This window comes from Pelodiscus sinensis, chromosome 8 (assembly GCF_052426305.1).
Source record: "Pelodiscus sinensis isolate ZL-2025 chromosome 8, ASM5242630v1, whole genome shotgun sequence".
NCBI classification, from domain to species: Eukaryota; Metazoa; Chordata; order Testudines; family Trionychidae; genus Pelodiscus; species Pelodiscus sinensis.
This window is the reverse complement of record NC_143059.1, coordinates 70159892-70179148: the sequence shown is the minus strand read 5'-3', so window position 1 is coordinate 70179148 and position 19257 is coordinate 70159892. Positions and strand designations below refer to the sequence as shown.

General features: G+C 38.1%; 1 protein-coding gene across 3 annotated transcripts in view; it reads left to right on the top strand.

The window, feature by feature from the left end:
- Positions 1 to 19257, top strand: part of SLK (STE20 like kinase) — a 63301-nt gene that overhangs the window by 37079 nt on the left and 6965 nt on the right. The window contains exons 9-17 of one of the 3 annotated variants that reach the window (XM_089780225.1): positions 254 to 1705; positions 3975 to 4105; positions 4407 to 4530; positions 6639 to 6818; positions 8733 to 8825; positions 9975 to 10046; positions 14479 to 14608; positions 15162 to 15286; positions 17893 to 18081. In XM_089780225.1, the coding sequence (XP_089636351.1) occupies positions 254 to 1705; positions 3975 to 4105; positions 4407 to 4530; positions 6639 to 6818; positions 8733 to 8825; positions 9975 to 10046; positions 14479 to 14608; positions 15162 to 15286; positions 17893 to 18081 (2496 nt within the window). The remainder of the gene's footprint in view (positions 1 to 253; positions 1706 to 3974; positions 4106 to 4406; positions 4531 to 6638; positions 6819 to 8732; positions 8826 to 9974; positions 10047 to 14478; positions 14609 to 15161; positions 15287 to 17892; positions 18082 to 19257) is intronic. The other 2 variants (XM_006135378.4, XM_006135379.4) reach the window with 2 other exon arrangements.

Sequence of the window (19257 nt, the reverse complement as noted above, 5' to 3'; positions counted from 1 at the left end):
GAAAACCTGTTTTCATTTGTGTTTGCCATGATAAGTGTCCCTGTGTAATGCCAGCCGCAGTCAATCAGTGATACGATTGCCTGTTATATACCATATATTAGACTGGTATTAGGGGTTCTGCAAAATTCTTTTAAGTTTAAAAGGGTTCCGTCGCCAAATAAAATTGGGAGACACTGGTCTATGCAAGTATTTTTATGTAATTGTTTTTTATTTAGCAAATAGTAATTTTTTTCTTTTCTAAATAAAATTATAGCAATTACCAACAAACAAGCGTGCCTCCTCTGACCTTAGCATTGCCAGCTCTGAAGAAGATAAACTTTCACAGAATGCTTCTATTCTGGAATCTGTTTCTGAGAAAACAGAACATAATGCAGCTGAGGAGAACATCAGTATATTTCCTGATGATAAAACAACTGCTGGCAAACCCAAGACAATTAAAGTTGTGGAAATTATTGACAGTGTGTCCGATACAACTTTTGGAGATGATAGAAAGGTGCAGAATGGGTCTGTATTAATTGAGGGAGATGAGCAAGAGAAAAGATCAGGACTTGAAAAGAATACTCAAAAAGTAGAGAAAGTAAATGAAGACACAGGATCACAGACAGAAAGAAAAGAAGTTGATACAGTGACATTAGAAACAAATGATAAACACAGTATAAAAACAGAGGAAAGAACTGCCACGGAAAATGAACAGACAGATGAAAATAAACTGAAAACACCTGAAATTGAAGATGTCAGTGCTCAAACTACACAAGTGATATCTAAAGAGAATGGGGAGAAAGAGGAGAAAGAAAGCAGAACAGATCTCCATGAAAATAATAATGAAGAAACAACTACAGAAAAAATTACAGAGCAAAAAGGTGATGGCAAATCTGAAGAAGTTCAGGAAGTTGAGATGACAGGTAGCACTAATGAAACTCTGGTTAAAGGTGAAGAGAAAATGGCTGATATAGATCAGGAACCAATAAAAAATGCAGTTGATGTTGCTCAAGAGACAGGCAGCACTAGTGAAAGTCAGATCAGTAATAGAGAGAAAATACCCGAGAAAGTCCAGAAGCTAATGGAAAGTAGAACCGAGCATGTTCATGAGACAGGCAGCTCTGAAGAAACTCAGATTAAACATGAAGATAAAGTCACCAATATAGATCAGAAATTAGTAGAAAGTGAAAATGAAGATGTTCATAAAATAAGCAGCACAGAGGAAACTGAGGTCAAGAATTCAGGAAAAGTGGCTGTGACAGACCAGAAGCCAGTACCAAGCAAGACTGAGAATATTCATGAGACAAATAGCGCAGAAGGAATTCCTACTGAAAGTGTGGATAAAGTGGTTGAGCATGATCAAAATTCAGAAACAAATGGACCTGAGGACACCCAGAACAACCTTGAGTTAAATGCAGAGAATTCACAAGTTCCGTGTGATGCACCACTTAAAAACAGGCTTCAAGATCCTGCAGTTGAACAGCCTTCTGATTCTGAACTCACTCCAATACCTATGATTAGTGTTAGCACTGAAGAAGATGAGGAAAAAGTTAAAATGGGTAATCAAGTCATTGCTGAAACATTACAGCAGCTAGAACCTGAGACTCTAAAGGAAAATGATGCAGATTCAGGCACTGGTTCTGCAACTGATAATAGCATTGATTTGAACTTATCCATCTCTAGCTTCTTCAGTAAAAACAAGGATAGTGGATCAATATCTTTACAAGTAAGTATAGACAATTATAAATATTTTTAATGTAAAATCTTGTACAATAGAGCCTTAAGAATTTTTTGGGGGAGTTAATAATGTTGAGAAAATTAACCATTCAGAAATTAGCATTGTGATACTGAATCTGTACATTAAAAGAAACCACTTCGCTAAAATTGAAGATTGCAAATAGTCAGATAACAGTTGCATCTAAAATTGTTTTAAAAGTAAAATATTGAAGTACATTGAATAGCATTGTAATTCTGTGCATTTGTGATTTGGTTACTATAAAATTGTGTAACTATATTCTCAAATCTAAACTTATCAGATCAAAACAATGTTAACCTTCAAAATATGAACTAATGTAAACTAGTACAGTACATCGAGACAGCAAATTCTGAAGAGCCAAAAACTACAGACTATTTAAGAGGAAGATTTGTCTTATGGCTAAGGACTAGAATCAAGATTTCAAGTTCAAGTCTTGGTTCTATACACAATTCTTGTGACTTTCAGTAAATCAGTTAACCTCTCTCTGGCATGTCACTCTTCTCCACATACATCTTCTCTGTAACCCATTGTTTGGCTTGACTGTTTAGATTGCAAGATCTTCAGGCTAGCATTTGTATCTTAAAACTTTTCTAGAACAAAAAGTGCTTTACCTCTATTGGTATAAATGCAGTTATCCGGTACATTGACATAAGCAATTATATCTCATTCCTATTTAGAAAGAGGAACATAAGGCACTATGTCAGCATAACAGCATGCATGGTACTGGTTTAAAAAAAATCATACCCCTAACCTACATAGTTACACTAGTACAAAACTGAGTGTGAGCCAGGCCTTAATATGTTTTCACAGTGCCTAGTATGATGAGGACCCACCTTCAGCTGAGACCTCTCTGTGCTACTGAAATAACATAATATCAGCGATAAAAACCAGTAGTTCTGAGAGGGGAACTTTTCCTTTTTATCTCAATGAAGTCATAATTTTGGAACTATGTAGTAAAAGTGTAATAAAATAATAATAATAAAATACTATGAACTAGTTAGTCATATACTGCTGAATTGATAGAAGGATTTAATAGATTAAATAAACCCGCAAGTTAATGAAACACTGCCAAGGAGTGGAATCTGTCAGTAATGTTTGACATTTGATCAACTCATTGATTCACATTGGAAGTAGGTCTCTTGTTTAACACAATTTGAAAAATTTGCCAAACACCCACTAGGCACAGGACTAAGCCTGTGGACAAAAGGCTGGTGGGAGCTTCCAACATGGTCCAGAGACATTGCTTGTGGAGATTCTCACCCTGTTTCCCCAAAGGAATGTAAAAAGTTATTTAAAAATGTAAACATGTAACTGCAAAGAATCCTAGCAGTTACATGTGCTGTGGGCTCTGCAGTATAAAGCTTATGTATAAGCTTTATTCTGCAGCACCTGAAGTGAAGCCTCTCTGGGAATGCTGGCAGCCCCCAGGGAGGCTCCACTGCATGGTCTGCAATATGAACAATATATTGCACAGCCTGCAGTGAAGCCAGCTCTCCAGGCTGCTGTCACCACTCCCCAGGAGCCAGAATGTGACCTTAAGGGAAACGGATAAGCCTCAGCTTATCAGTTAACTGTTTAAATGGTTACACTTCTACATCCCTATTCCCTCAGTGCTACTGCCAGTAACTGAGACATGGGGGGAAGGGATATTGGGACTCCTACTTGAGGTATTGTTCATGAATACTGCTCTTAAGCTCCTTTTTTTCATATCCACTTTTGGCTTGTAGGTGTCTGACAAATGTGAAACCCTCCTCACCCTTTCCCCCTACTGATTAAGGGATGAGAACTATTTGTTCTCTCTTTCTGTCTTTCACTCAGGAGCCTCTTACCTTATCCCAGTTTTTTTTATTCAGCTTCACTGCTGCTTTTCAGACTCCTTGGGACATCTGTGAAAGTGTCTAGTCTTGATGAATTCAAGGGAAAGGGCAACAACAGAGGCAAATAGACTATCTTCATACTCAGGAATATACCACTGCATCAGCTTCCATTGGAAGACATAAAAATTGTCTAGATAAATGGCAGTTTAAAAATTAGCAATAATAATGACTTACTTTTCTGAGACAGCAAAGGAGGGAACTATGACTTCCTGGTAAGAGGACTTTTCAAGCTCTTACAACTTGAAGATAGTTTACCCTTGTTGTATATGCAGTTACTCTCAGTTTAGAAACTCAGTAATGTAATTTATCAGATTAAAAAATGTTTTAATTCAGTTGAACACTGACGCAACATTTTCATTTAGGAAACAAGAAGACACAAGAAAACACTGAAGAAAACGCGCAAATTTGTAGTTGATGGAGTAGAAGTGAGTGTGACAACATCAAAAATAGTTACAGAAAACGATTCAAAAAGTGAAGAATTGAGATTTCTTCGGTGAGTAAAAATTTCTAAATAATTTTGGAGACATTTGGTATTTTTTTCCTTCTGTAATAAAACAGAAGGAATCTTTAATTAATGCAAGAGTGCTCTCAATTTATTTTTATACATTAAATTTAGATTTTTGTGTTAGCTAATGGAAAAACTGTTTATTTTAAAATGATACAAAAATCCAAGTCTAATTCTACATTGCTTTTTTACAGCTGGTATTATTGAGCCCAAATTGGGTTTTTTTAAATACTTTTATCTTTATTCACTTACCCTCTTATTTTGCCCCACCAACACAACTCATTATCAGACGTCAAGAGCTGCGGGAGCTAAGACTTCTTCAAAAAGAAGAGCAGAGAGCTCAACAGCAGCTCAGTAATAAACTCCTACAACAAAGAGAACAGATGTTCCGACGCTTTGAACAGGAAATGACAGTAAGTGGGGGAGGGGCGGGAAGAGAAGGGAGGTGGAATTTGCACCAGCATGATATAAGGCAACTTATTATTGAGTGAATCTAGTACTCTTACCATATTGATGGAGTAGATGAACATGGATAGATGAACAACCAAAGCTTTTCCTGCTGAGGATACTGTTCCATGATTCAATGTTTGTTCTCTCTACTTAGAGAGATTTCAACAGGTAGTCTTGTTGCTGTCCTGTATTAATCAAAATGCTTGGGAATAGTGCCTCTCAACCAGCAGAGGGTGATAAAACCAGTGTGTGGGGGGAGTGGTATCTTCCCCACTCCATTAACGGTGCTCATTCACATATTGCAGTTGTCTTTGTCTCTAATAAATGGAGGAACATTTCCCTTGCCAGATGTCTGATTAATATAGGCTAAAAGAAAGACTAGACCAGAGATAGTCACTGATGTATAGCTGCCTCTGCAGCATGAACTTGAGGCCCCAAGAGTATGTGAGCAGGACAGCTCCTACCCAATACACAGAATACACAGCTGCATAGGGTTGCTCCAAATTTCATAGTGCCTTATGCAGCTGGGTTTTGTGTATGGTCTCCAGCAGCCCCCATCTTCCTACCCCCATATTCCCTGAGCTCAGTGCTGGCTCTGGCAGCCCCCGGCTGGGCCCCTTTTCTCCGCCATAGGCTACGTCCCCAGGTGGCAGCAAGCAGCACAAGCTGGAGGATTCGGGAGGAGCAGAGGAACACAGCCAGTGCCTGCACAGAAGCAGTGGTTTCCTCTTCCACTGCTTCTCTCTAGCTGCAATATGGACGCCCTCTGCTCCTTAGGCCCATGCTCATGCAGCTCGCCACCTTCCACTTGCTAGCCTGAGGATGCAGATGAGTCTTCCTGCCCTGCTCCTGCTCTTGCCTAGGATTGCCAACTCACCCGACTGAGTGGATCAGGTGCCATTTGCAGCAATGGAGTCCAGTCTGTCTGGTACAGGAGAGTTGGTAACCTGTTCCTTCCCCCACAACTTCTGCCTCTGCAACCCCCTCCTTCACAGGTGCTTCTGTGAGTGATCATATATGCTCCAGATTATCTTTCCCCCCACTATATCTAAGGGTACGTCTAGACTACAGGGTTTTGTCGACAGAAGTTTTGTCGACAGATACTGTCGACAAAGCTTCTGTCGACAAAGAGCGTCTAGACTACATTCAGTTCTGTCGACAAAGCAAGCTGCTTTGTCGACACAACCCTGTAGTCTAGACACAACCCTACATGCAATAACACCTTCTGTCGACAGAACTCTGTCGAAGGAAGGCATTATGCCTCGTAAAAGTCTACTTTTGTCGACAAAACTCTGTAGTCTAGACACACCCTTGATCATACTTGCAACACATCAAAGTAGGCATTCGCAGCCAGAACAGAAGATGCAAGAAGGATTCCCTTTCCCACAGGCAAGTTCCCAAACCTTACAAGTATCAGCAAGCTCCAGCTTCCTCAAGAAGATAAATAACTACTCCTGTCTTCTATATAGCAGGTCATAGGCCAAGATAATGGGCACCTTGAAATACGTACAGTGAGATATCACAGGTTCCCTGCTAGACTCTCAAAATGTTTTGATCTGGAGCTGATAAATATCTTGGGCCATGCCTCCCATCCTTGCTCTCATTTCATGTACACCCAGATAAATTATTTTCAACATAACGTACAGGCTTTTTGTATGAATTGGGAAGTGTTGCCCTCTATCGGCTGGCTGAAGATAAGGAATTTATTATTATTATTTGCTGAGGGTGGTAACCCTAGTTTTAGAGGCCTGTATTTTTAGACTATGATCATTCAGCTCCAGAGGTATGAATGTAAAATGTATATAGTAAATTGAGTCTATTGTGTAATGAATAAAGATTTGTAACACAGGAGGTCTCCCCCATGTGTTTTTCAGCACAGGCAAGGCATGCCTTGTTCATGTTCATACTCATTCACCCCAAATTCAAAATTTGGCATACCACAATTTGGAGTTCCTTAATTAAGCAAAGCAAATATGATTGCTTTTACTGTACAATTCTGCCGAACTTTCTCTCAACAGTCCCAAGTTCAGTTTCCTAGAAAAACATCCAATGAAATTGAATTATTTTACAGAGTAAAAAGCGGCAGTATGATCAAGAGATTGAAAATCTAGAAAAGCAGCAAAAACAGACAATCGAACGTTTGGAGCAGGAGCACACAAATCGTTTACGAGATGAAGCAAAACGTATCAAAGCAGAACAGGAGAAGGAATTGTCCAAATTCCAGAGCATGTTGAAAAACAGAAAAAAAGAGGTAAGACTCATTGATAATTTAGAAAGTAGGGGGCCTGATAGAAGTGAGTATGGCTTTAACCCCTGCCATAATGACTTCTGGATGCCTTCATAGCCATTGGCATATTTTGGTTGTTTTATTATGTACAAAATAGCTGACTGTTGAAATATTGACTTCTGCAGAAGTCAGTGGCAGATTATATGAAATACAAATTTACTAATCTGTAAAATTTAAAAAAATATATTTTTCATAGCACTTCACAAAACAAAGATAAATTTCCCTATATTTGTCATGTTAGAATTTCAAAAATAATACAACTTTGGTAACAGTTGAGTTATTATACCTACTGTAAATTTCCATTTGTTTATTCCTTAAGCCCATATTTTATAATTTTTCTGTAAAAGTATAACTCTGGTCAGCGTTGTCTGTCTCTACTGATTAACTCAATTGGGGGAAAAAAGGTAACTGAAAAGTTTTGAGACTAACTGCAGGTCTAAGTTATATAGTGTAACAAGTGAGCGAAGGATGAAACTGAAAGTCTGAACTGTTAATTTGCTTGTGGTAATGTGTGAGATAATTGTGCATTTACATATAGTTTTTTGCATATGAAGACTTTAATTTTTAAACTAATTGTATCAAGTTCTGTGTATGTAAAGATAATTTATTCAAGAATAATAGTTAAGATTAATATTCTTCACTCTAAAATCTATGGTGTACTATTAGGGCTTTTTTATAGGACTCTATAGTATGAACATGTTTAGAAAAATATATAATTTTATTTATTTTGATCTGTACACTGGTATGTATTAATCACTTTTTTTTTCTTTTGCTGAACTTCTTGCATTTTTGAGTTTCTTTTTACTGGTGATTGGGTCTTATATGGGATAACTGGCAGAACTTATTGCTGTATACTGATCTAAAATAGTTCTTTCTTGGAAATAAGAATAGCATGTGGTGGTTTGGACTCTGATTTTTTTATGGGGCTTCCACTATTAAATAAACAGTTATTTGTTCTTGCAGGCATATATTTTGTCTTTATTATTTATAGCTCAGTGGGGAGATTTACGATACGAGGAAAATGTAGCCAGAGCTCTAAAACTATCTGTTATATTGGAGAGTATGGAAAGTATGTATTGTTAAAAACTGGTAATATTTAATCTCCAATAAATAAAATGAGAAAATCATCATATTCAAGTTGCTTTATTAGATAGTATTTAGAAATTAGCTCACCACTTTAAAGTGCATTATACTGAAACACATTTTATGCGATTTCAGCCTAATTGTAATACAGAGATTTGTAAGACTATAATAATTGGTAGGGATGGTTTTTACAAAGGCTTACTTTTTAAGTCTGAATACTTTCAGCCCTTTTATCTTTGGTGTACTTATGTGCCTCTTATATTTTAAAACATACTATGTAAGTGGTGTTTGTGATTCTCATATCCAAATTGATACAATGTCATTTCTATATTCTCAATGTCAATAAAAGCTCTTTCTCAGTGGAAGTTCCCCTACTATCACTCATTTCAGATCTGTTACTATGGGGATAAAAATATTTTTTTAAACTTCCGGTACTGTTTAAAGATACTGCTACTATTGCAGGCAGCTTTCTTAATCAATGACAGCTTAAGTTACTGCATGAAACACATTAATGAGATAAACTAATCCATAGGAAGGAATTGCTGATTCTGAAGGAACTACATTCATTTGCATGTAAAATCAAACTGGTTTATGGCTCTTTTCTTGGCTGCACTTGGACTGGCACAGAGCATTCACTATCTTTTCCTTTTCACCTAATTAACACCTCTGCCATTAAAGGAATGCATGCTTTCCAGTACCTTAGTGCTTGAGCAATATCTGTCATGTTCCCAACAAATGCTTGCTGTGGAGAAAAAACATTATTTTCCCCACCTTCTGCATGCTTATACACTGTAGGTTTTTAATGAAGTGGAGAAAGCACCAAAAGAGCTGAGAAAAGAGCTCATGAAACGCAAGAAAGAGGAGCTTGCGCAAACCCAGCATGCTCAGGTAACAGCAGCAGCTTCATGCTACTAAAATCCAAAAAGCAGCAGTAGTCACACAGCTTAATCATTTCACTTTCTTGTATAGAGTGACTTTGAATTTAATATCTAACCCTTGACATTTGTTCTGCTCCCCCAAATGCTCCCATAACTCTTCCCAATTAGTACAATATAGACTTATGTTAATATGTTAAAAAAGCTTAACATTCAGGAAGCTTATTCAAATTAGAAAAATATCTTTATACATCACAGGAAAACTCATTACATTGCCTTTTCAGCTGATAAGGAACTTGTGTGCATAATTTAAATGTTAGAATAGACAGTCAAGTCTTTTCAGGATTTTAAGCATAAAGAAGGAAAATAAAAGTGTAAAGTTAAGGATTATTGTTCATAACAGCACAGCATTGAAGTAAACTTGACTTAATTAAGTATCCAATGAAGTGGAAAGTTGTATAGAGACTTTAGAAGATTGCAAATATAATTCCACACTGACATTAATTGCCAGAACTGGATGAAAAAGACAAAAATATTCAGTGCGTGTTCTTCATTTGTAAGGTTTTGAATGTCCTATTCTACCTCTAGTCAAGATTGTATCACAAAAAGTTTTTTAGGATGAATAACTGAAGTGGGGTTGTCCTAAAAGTATAATTATTGTTTACAGTAGTAGAAAAGGTAGTGATGTAACTAGAGTATGTTAATAGCAATTTGACTTTGAAGCTTAGAAGTTATATTTTTATGGGCATGATGGGTTGAACAGCGTGAAACAAAGATGGGTGTACACGTGAGCAAAGTTCTTAGTAAACAGAATTTTAGACCTGCAAATTGTCCTAATTCTATCAGTGGATTAACTTGTTTCCACTACTGCAAAAGTTGTGATAAATAATTCTACCCTGATTAAGTTGACAGATCCTCATTTCTTGTCATCCAAAAGTACTGTAAGCATAAGCATCTCTACAAAAATTTGTTTTGAAATCTATAAACAAACCAGTTACTGTACTTACTGGTACCATTTTTACTGTAAATAACTGTTAACTCAAACCATGAGCCTTGGAATCATCTTCCTCTCATGGCTGATATACAGTAGTTTGCCATCTTTGAAAGAGGATTTTTTTTTTAACATTTTGACCTGGGAAGTACATTGTATTCTGATCCACAGGGCATTGCTCAGGTTATGATTCAATCTTTTCAATTGTCTTCGTGTACACTCTTCAATGCACAAATGCAGGATGTAAGTCCCAAAATACCAAGGGTTATTTCCCTATTTTTTCAATTTTATGTACTCTTCTGTTTCTTTCTTTGGCTCATACGTGCTGATGAATTTCATTGTCTCAAACTAAGTGGAAATTTGTAAAATTGTGTGGCTTGTGAATTCAAACTGCAATGGGTAACCTTAGCTAAAATGTGAATTTTCTCTTAGAAACAGAAGACATCAATAATTTAATGATTGTATCATTTCAGCACCTGTGAGAAATTGAATGCAGTGGTGAAGTTTTATGTTGTGTGTGTGTGTGTGTGTGTGTGTGTGTGTGCAGTGACATTTTTATCTTTGGGATGTTGGATGAAAGCTTTTTTCCTTTTCCAAATCCTAATACAATACTATGTTACTCCTTTCAGCACCAAAGAACTAATGCAACTGCTAAGGAGCAAATTGTATTGTGGTCTGCCTGAAATTTTTCTTCAGTGTTTATAGCATGTAATATGATAAAGATTGCGGAGAACATCTTCACTGGCAACTTGGTTGGATAGTGTAGGAGGCAGACCACAATACATAGGCTTTGTGTGTGATGTTTGGGATTGATGTAAGAAGCCAAAAGGACAGTACTTGTGTTTTTCAGATACCTGGCTTAGCTTTCTCTGCTAGCCATTTTAAATAAAAGAACCCTTTCATTGTGACTTCCAGTATAAACAGATTAGAATGGATATGTAAGTAATTGAGGGAGGAAATTGCTGTTTTTGACCTTGACTACACACCTTCCAACCCCTGGAGAAAATATTAATTAGAAATGTAAGACTGCATGAAAAAATACCCTGAAAGTAACCTATAGCATGTTTTACACAATTGTGCATCCAGCTAGTCCAGAATATGAAAGGTGTATTTCAAATATATTTCAGCCTTTTTACTCGTTCAGTTGAAAAGTGAATAATGTGAAACCCTTTAAAACTGTATTCTCATCAGTCCATTATTCTGTTTGTAACTAGATCACTGAGCTTATCCTTCTGATAACACCCATAATTGTCATTCCCCAGATATTCACCAACTTGCTCCGTTTCCAATTTTATACCACCTTCTGCACAGCCCATTCACTCTGCTATCACAATCTCCAACTGTACCCTTTTCAGTGTTCTCTACTGGACCCTTTACAGATGGTAGTGCCAATTGCAACTCACTGTCCAATGGGAGAGACATACACTTTGCTTACTATTTTCTTAATATCTCTAGGAGAGGAAAATGATCGATCCCTCTCTCTCATCCTCAGTCATTATCAGATGTGCCTGTAACTGATTGCTGATTCCAGATTTCACTGTTTGCATCTTTTTTCCATTTAAGCTCTGTAGAATATTTGCTGCATTCATCTTACTTTAAAGATCAATAAGATAAAGTGTTATTGCTTCTGCTCAGGACCAGATACCTCATTTGACCTTGATCCACCTGTATCTCCCAGCAGTCTTCCCATCTCTCTCCTCTCTAGAAACCATCTTAAATTTCATTTTTTCCTGTGAGAACAAATGCTCCTTCCTGGCTTTGCAACTTGGCTTATATCACAGCTATGAGCAACATTTCCATTGACTATATACTTGCTGGTTGTCAGTCATTCTAGAAATGAAGTGTCTGCTCTAACATGCTCAATATGAACACAGTGATGTAGTTAGACCACAGCTAATTAGTCCCCAGGAGACTACAGTGAGGAAGAAAATAGGAGAGACTAAGGCCTTGTCTACACTACCAAGTTTTGTCATCGAAAACTGCCTCTTGGTGACAAAACTGAGTGTGTACACGGTTTGATCTCTGCTACCCTGCAAGCATGCACCCATCCATTTTCAAAGCCCATGGAGGTATCTGACAGCTGAGTGTGTTGCTCCCTTTGGGGAACAAAGCAAATAATTGGAATGTTCCTGTTCTGGCTTGCACTAGAAATGCAGTGGCAGGCAGATTGACTGCCTGCAGCAGCAGGGGAGGAAAGAGGGGAGAGATGGCTGTGCTGCTTTGATGTACTTCATCAGGGAGAGCTCATGATGCACCTCCTGACAGCTGAGGAGGCTGAGATAATCCCAAAATATGTAGTGATTGGCTCCATCTTCCCACAACAGTGCATTGTGAGAAATATACCCCCCGTGCATTGCTCACACTGTTGATGGTTCCCCCAGTCTGGACATGATCTGTGGGCAGGAGAAGCAAAGAGTGAACACCATTTTGTGATTTTTTTTTTTTGTTTTGTCAACTTTTGGATGTTGACTTAGGATTTCTTGACAAGGCCTAAGGTGTCACCTGAGGCCATTGAAGTGGCAAGGAATTCATTAGTTGAGATCTAATCAGATGCTGAACCTTTGTCCCTATTCATACCATGCAGAGATTTATACAAAGATAATAAGAATCAAATCTCTTGCTTCTTAGCATATGTTTGTTTTCTTTCATTTGTAACAATCATCATTTTTAGATGTTTTGCTAAATCAGGCCTTTAGTCTATTTGTATATTGCAAGTACAGTAAAAATAGTTAAAACTTGTTGGACTAGTGCAGCAGAAAAGTTTCTTTGATAACCCTGTGCAATACATGTTAATTTTCTGAATTGATGAGCACTAAAACAAGAAGACTTCCAAACTCAGAGTATAGAAAAGGCAAATTATTGCTTTTCATAATCTGTCCTTAAAAAATAATATACCCTTTGTAAAGGTAACTTTCAACAACAAAAATATTAGTGACTGTTTCAGAACTCTGCATTAATTATTTAACTCACAACTTTACTAATACACTTTTATAGCTTGGAAGCACTTTATTGAAAAACTGTTTAAGTTTAAAGGCAAAATTAACACAGTAATGAGGTATTTATTCTCCTTATGTTCTTTTTTTGTCTGTCCCACTAAAAACGCTGATTATACTGAGATTGTGGCCTTTTCCATGTAACCAGTACAGGTTCATTTTTAAAACACCTTTTTCTTAATTTAGAAAGTAGGTACAATGTATAGCATATTTTTCATACAATTGTCTTGTTTTATAGGGAAAAGGTGCATGCGTGTGCGTGTGTGTGTACATAAAAAAGTTGCATCAGTAGTAGTGTGTATAGGTGATGATAAACTGTAATGTCTGCTTTATTTTGACTAAATAACTTAGATGTGACCGTGCAAAGTGTGCACACAAAAAGGCTTTGCTTAATAATCCCAAGAAAATTAAGACTGCTAGACTCTTTATTACATTGGACTTTATTGTACCAATGAGTTTTTCTTGCTGTGTGTGTGTGTGTGTGTGTGCGCGCGCGCGCAAAGGAGGGTGGGAGGTGTCAACTTTGCAAATAAACATTTTTCTTATGTCTACAAATTAGGTTCCTAGTCCTGCAGCTTGTTCTGCATGGGAGGAGGACTTTTGCACCTGTGTGGTACCCCTTTAGGGAGTGGCAGTCCATGTTGGGCTCTACCAGCATGGAGCAAATTTCAGGACTGGGGCTATATTAATATGACTCCTTCAGTTTTTATTCTCTAGTGATATAAATAAATATACAAATATGAACATTATTTTGTTTAAAGGTCTTTTTAATTATGTGCAGATAGTTTCTATTGGTTTATAAAGGCTTGTTAACTCTACATGATGCCCAACAAAGAGTAGCTAACAATGACAGTATTTGGCTTTGAGTTTTTAGCACATGGTTGGTTGTCCTTTATTGCTACTGCCTGGCTTCTTCAGACCCATGCAGGTACTATCACATTTAGTCGGGTTATGCAGCCCTTCCAAAACCTAGAGCCTAGGTAGAAAGGATCTTTAAACACTGGCTTTACATTTACATAAGCCACATATTTTCCACCTCTTTAAATTCTTCTGTGAGGGACTGCTCCTTATTAGTAGGGCTTAGTATTAGCCCTTCCATGCATCTTGCAGGACAGTACCATTATCCAAACAAGGACAGGAACCAAAGTTCCCTCCCTTTTCCCCTCCCCCCCCATAAATTTCACACGTAAATTGGGCAGTTGGTGTTCTAATTATCAGCGTGTATAATAGTTACCTCTCCCAGGTGTTGACACATTATTTGAGCAACATTAGTCGCTCTTGTGGTTCAGGGAATAAAACATTTTAGTTTTTAATATCTTGCGTTTTTGTAGATACACAATTTCCACCCACTTTCAGGCCAGTTGCTATTTTAATTTGAGAAGATGTAAATTATTTTTTCTAATCAGACTTATACTATATTTTACTCTGATCATAAAAACTGCAGATTTTGTTTAGTTTGTCTCATTTCTAAAAGTGCAATATTCTATACCCTTTCTCTTTTTATTGGGCATTCCAAAAAATGGATAAATTTATAGCAGATGTATTGTAGGTCAAATTTTCATAAATGTGTTTGGTTTGCAATCTAGTCAAGGGAACAAAGAGAATTGTTCTGGGAATCTCAATAAAATTCAGTATGAAATAGAAATACAGCAACTTAATCTATTTTTACTGGTTTTTCATAGGAACAAGAATTTGTGCAGAAGCAGCAACAAGAATTGGATGCATCTCTTAAAAAAATCATCCAGCAGCAAAAAACAGAGCTAGCCAGTATTGAGCGAGACTGCCTGAATAACAAGCAGCAGCTTATGAGAGGTATCCATCATCAAATTTCTCATTTAAAACTAGATTTTATTTTGTTCAACTTTTCACCTCAGAGAGCGGTTAGAAAAATAGTAACATCTGACTTTAACACTGGATGCCCTTGATTGTATAGATTAAGTTTTAAACTACAGTTTCAGTTTTATCTTTAATATGAAACAGAAATGCATTTAAAATGGCTTTGTTCTGGTAACAGAAACATGGTTAAAATTTTTTTGAGAAGTACCATGTCTCTTCTGACTCAGTTAGACCTATTTATTTGCATAGTTTTGGTCACAAAATTTTGAATTTTGCTTGTAACTGTATAAAGAAAATAATGTATTCAAGAAATTTTCATGTAATGCTTTTCTTGGATTATTTCTTCATTAAAATTATAGCTATTGATCATATTACTAGATATAGTTATTGTGATATATGAATTAATGGCTGCTTACAAATGTTATCATTTTTTAAATTAAAATATCCTAGTACTGTAATTTTAAATATATATGTATAGATTAGAAAATATTACATAATACTTTCTGAAACAAACTTCCTCCCTCTTCAGCTCGGGAAGCTGCAATCTGGGAGCTGGAAGAGCGACATTTACAGGAAAAACACCAGCTTCTCAAACAGCAGTTGAAAGATCAGTACTTCATGCAGAGACATCAGCTACTTAAGAGGCATGAGAAAGTTAGTGCTGAGTTTGTGACTTTGCTCTATATTACAGCCGTCAGTGGTTTATTAGTGTCTTGAATTCTAGACAATTAGTTTACTTGTTTTCAGGAACTTGGTTCATTCAAGTTATATTGCTCCTTTCTTGCTATATACAGCTCTCTTTTTATTTTGTTGATTCAGTCAGTACATTGAGGCACTTTCTCCAAGTTGTTTGACATGTTTGGTAACTAACATATAATGTATATTTCAAGCACTTAGAGTGGGCCAGATTTCTTGTAATTAGGAGGGAGACAGTCCATATTCAAAAAGATAACAGTCTAAATTTAAGGCCAGATGCAACAAGTCAGAGCAGTAAATGATTAGGGAGCATAAAGGGAGAGTTACAAATATAAAACACTATCTTGTGAAAGCACACTTTTACATAATTTAAGTGATCAGTCCCATCTATTTGCATAATTATTTGTAACATCAGGCCTTAAAGTAATGGAATCAAGATACTTATGACAAATGTAACCTCAAAATTAGATTTCATAAAACAAGTTTTAAAAACTAGAAAAGAAGAATTTCCATGAATGGATTCTTGCTGTTAGTATTGTTATTTTATTCCAATGGAAGATGTTGCTTTAAACCAGGGGTGGCCAACCTGTATTTCTTGAGCTGAATGTGGTTCTTTGATTAAGGAAATGCAGCTCCTGCTGGTCCTGAGCCGCGCGCCCAGACTGCTCATGGTCGGCCACTCTGCGCCCAGCGCCTAGAGGGAGAAGCGTGCGGTAGCGGCTCTGGGACCCAGGCATTATGTTAGAGTGGGGGAGGGGAAGAGGATGCCTAGCTTTGGGGGAGAGGAGGTGGATTGGGTTAGAGTTGGGGGGGGTGCATGGCTCTGGGGGAGAGAAAGGAGATTGAGTTAGAATGGGAGGCTGGGGGTGTTTGACACTGGGGGAAAAGGAGGGGGATTGGGTTAGAGTGGAGGGGACGGGGGACTGAAGCACCTTAAACTCAAAGTCTTCATGGATGCAGAATAAGGCTGCTAACACAGATGTCATATTTAAATTCCAGGGTGAAAAAAAGAATCAGCATGTACCTGGGTTATACTGTGTTTCTTTAAAGAAAATTCAAAGGTTCTTGTTTGCCAGGCTGAAGTAATTTATTCTGAGATATGAGTCTCTCCCTTCTTGTTTTTCAACCTCTCGTATTTGCAGTCTGGGAAAGACCTGAATTTTTAGAACTATAAAAAAGCCATAATCTTAATAAGTAAAAAAAAAATGAGGAAACCATACCAGAAATCAACAAGCTGCTTTTTTTGTGAGAGAGAATATTGCTGTATTTTTAAAGGGTTTTTTTAAAATGTGATGTTTGTTCCTTGTAAAGTTCTCTGAAGATTATGGATTGGCCATTAATTTTTTAAGTGACTAGAGACTTTTTCATTGGTTTTTCTCCAAAATGTCCTGTAATGTTGTTTTTATCACTACATTTTGTGTACGGTGTCTGTCTGTCTGTCTAAAAATAAATATGTAATATGTGGCTCCTCGCGCTCTATCTACCGCTATTTTGACTCTTCGTCTCTAACTGGTTGGCCATCTCTGCTTTAAACAAATAGTTCCCTGCAGTGTTTAGAATCTCATGATTCCAATGTTGTGTTATGCAGGAGAACCTGACAGAGATATTGACCATATTCTGAGCTACATTGCACTGGTTGTAACTCCAGAGTAATTACACTGATGTATTAAAAATGAGCATTTTAATATAGATTAAGAGCCTTTATTTCAGAATATTTAACTTCAGTGTCCCGTATAAGGCCCCAAATTCAGCAAAAATACTATAAGGCCCTATCATATTCATCGCCACAAAAAATGCATCCCAGACCATGAAATCTGGGCTTCTGTGTATTTTTAACCCTATCCTTCTAAGCTGGTCAGCTGTAGAGCAGCTGCTGGCCAGGTTCCCAGCTCTGAAGACAATGCCACCAACAGCAGCTGTGTAGAAGTAAGGGTGGCAATTCTGCTACCATACCATGCTACCCTTACCTCTGCGCTGCTGCTTGTGGGGGCAAACCCTTCAGAACTGGGCTCCTGGCCACAGCAACAGCTCTTCAGTCACCCAACTTTGAAGGCAGTGCAGAAGTAAGGGTGGCAATATCATGCCTAGTCCTGTAATATCTTTACAACCCCCTTTTTGGTCAGGACTGTTTAGTTTGGGAAATGCAGATTTTTAAGGACTTCAGGTGTTTATAATTTGCTCTTTTAAATTAAAATATGTAAACAAGTTTGTTAAAATATCTTGAAGTTTACAATTTAAATATCTGAAACCAAGACATTCAAAAATTTTCAAACGCTGTGATGGTGAAATTTACAAAAATGGACTATGAATTTGGTAGGGCCCTAATGATAAGCACATTTCCATATTCAGCAAAGAACTTGCATATATGTTTGACTTACGTGGATTAGCACCTGATCCAAAGCTTTTTGGAATCAACAGAAAGACACCCATTGGCTTCCCTAAGCTTTGAATTAGGCCCTGCAGAAATGAGATGGATGAAAGCACATGGGCCTAATTGTTTAAACATATAATGTTAGTCATATAGCAATATTATAAAACAAAGTTTTTGTTCAAAACCTTTTTAGGAAACAGAACAGATGCAACGATATAATCAACGGCTTATTGAGGAGTTAAAGAACAGGCATACTCAGGAAAGAGCAAGACTGCCCAAAATCCAGCGAGGGGAAGCAAAGACTCGAATGGCTATGTTTAAGAAAAGTTTAAGAATTAACTCATCAAGCACTCCAGAACAGGATCGGGAGAAGATTAAACAGGTGACTGACACACATCTCTGGTTTAAATACCTGAAAGTACTTGAGTCTAGTGAAGTTTTGAAGTATACTTATTAGGGATGTTAGATATTGTGTAATGGAATAGTTGTGTAACTCCATGAAATCTTAGCAGTCCAACTCCCGGGGAGCCCCCTGCAGCAGCTCAGAGTGGCAGGTGGAGCTAGTCCATGAGGGGAGCCAGTTGAACACCAGCTCCCCACACAGAATGGCTGCCTGCCACCCCTTGCTGCTGCCTCTGATACAGCAGCACAGGATGGCAGCAGCCCCTGTCTGGGGGGAGGGGCCGAGCTGTCCACAGACAGTAGCTGCTGCTACGGTGCAGTCTTTGTCTGAGAGAAGCTTGGACCCCCCCCACGGGCAGAGGCTGCTGCTGTGGAGCAGCCTCTGTCTGCAGTGGGCCCGGGCCCATACTTACCATGGACGGAGGCTACTCCATTGGATGCGGCGCAGCTTCTGTCTGCAGGGAGCTCAAGTCTATCACGGACAGAGGCTCCCCTGCCCCCATGCCTCTCGCTGCTACAGGCAGCAGCTCAGTGTGGGGCAGGCAACGTTGGGGAGTTAGTGCTAGGGAGAACTGGCTGTTAGCCTGGTTCCCTCCAACAGCAGCTCCTGCCCCCCCCCCCTTTCCCTGCTGAAGGAGGCACTGGGGAAGGAGGGGGGAAGCGGGTGCATGTTAACCAATATGCACAGTATTCCAATAGGCAACCGATTCCCACAAGTATTGGCTCCAACCTGCCTCCCTCACCTTCTATGTTGCTGCTTCTCTGTCAGAGGCAGCACCATGGGGGTGGAGGAGTAGGCGGATCCAGTGCTAGTGGGGAGCCAGCTTTTGTTAGAGGCAGTGGGGGCAGAGGGAAATGTGTGTAGTTCACAAGGTTAACTGATACCTAGGCTTACCAGTTAATTGTTTGGATGTCTACACGATGACATCCCTAATGCTTATATGTATTCAGTTGTATTTTAAAAGGCATCGGTTTGAAGGCCTATCGATATTACCCTGTGCAGCAGCATGAGTGTCCCAAATCAGTCTCTTATGTCAGAAGGGCATGAGAATGTTAAGAACTTTATATTGCTTAGTGTTTCCTTTCATGAACAACTTTTGGAGTATAATTTTAATGAGTTTCAAACAGAGTGCCATCCAGTCCTCTGTGCAGGTTT